This window comes from Capsicum annuum, unplaced genomic scaffold (genome assembly GCF_002878395.1).
Source record: "Capsicum annuum cultivar UCD-10X-F1 unplaced genomic scaffold, UCD10Xv1.1 ctg50165, whole genome shotgun sequence".
NCBI lineage: Eukaryota > Viridiplantae > Streptophyta > Magnoliopsida > Solanales > Solanaceae > Capsicum > Capsicum annuum.
The window spans coordinates 1-1,157 of NW_025858015.1; the positions used below are offsets into that span (position 1 = coordinate 1).

At 37.5% G+C, this 1,157-nt stretch overlaps 1 protein-coding gene across 1 annotated transcript; it reads right to left on the reverse strand.

Annotated features, from left to right (window-relative positions):
• Positions 1-324: 324 nt before the first annotated feature.
• LOC124892729 (putative glutaredoxin-C12) lies at positions 325-746 on the reverse strand (the record flags this gene model as incomplete). Its single annotated transcript, XM_047403948.1, has 1 exon — positions 325-746. A coding segment is annotated over one exon (422 nt), but the record flags the coding sequence as incomplete, so codon positions are not given.
• Positions 747-1,157: the final 411 nt, after the last annotated feature.

The following is a 1,157-nucleotide window of genomic DNA, read 5'->3' on the forward strand; positions in this document are numbered from 1 at the left end:
TCAATCCTCTCCTTCCTTTTAGAAACTATTGATTTTAAACTTTTCATTTTGTTCTTGATGGAATGACTTATGCTCACATAAATATTTATAACTTGTTTTGAGTATATCTATGTTTCAAATGTCTCATTTATTTCATAAATTCCACATCCAATACACCACCACATAGGTACATTTGCACAACCATTTTTTCATGAAAGAGGTAGGAGTTCCTAAATAATGATGGTGATGACTAGTTACTGCTGCAAATTACATAAAAGAAAACAAGAAAAGGAGATATCCTAGTTCCTCCTCCTCTATATATTATTATTAATTCAGAATTCAAAGTCATATGGCTCCAGCTGCCCTAAGCATAGGAACTAATTCACACTTAGCATGAGCCGTTAAAACTTCATCAACGCCTCCCACAAACTTCCCTCCTATGTGTACAGCAGGCAAACTCCGCGGTCCTCCGCCATTGCTATTGCTGCTGCTGCTGCCCTCCTCAAGCTTTGAGAGCTCCTCCAACATGTGAGCTTCCTCCACCTCCTCCCCTTGTATCACGGTGTAATTAGCGGCGCCCAAACTTTCCATTAATGTTTGCAACATAAAGCACATGTAGCACTGGAACCTGGCTACAATAATCACTGCATTTTTTCTATTAACTCCACCAGAGTGTTCCTTGTACTGTTGTTCCTTTGTTCCGTACGCGGTGGCTGTATAGTGGAGCTGCCGGTCAAGGCATGGGGGACGATGGGGAGGTAGTTCGCCTGGAAGAATTTCGAATTCCAACCATGATATCAAATGAGGCTTCGGTAGAATGGGGAGTAGAGACGCAGGGAGTGTGCTATTATATAGGGCTGGGAAGTTACAAGAGGGAGACTAAAGTTAACTATTGTGACGTGCCTTACAACTACTATTTGGATCAACATAATCTGTTTTAAATTGATAGATCTGTTTTGATTGATATGAATTTTATGAAAATATTATTTTTTGTAATATAAATTAAAGAGTCATTCTTTTTTAGCTGACTAAGACAAGTAGACCAAACAAGTTGAAATAAAAGAAATATACCTTTACCATTTTTGAATTTCATTTGACTATTTTTTATTTTTCATTTGACTACCTCATCTCTAATTATTTTGAGAAAAGTTTTCCTATGTGTTTGATCATAGTTTCTG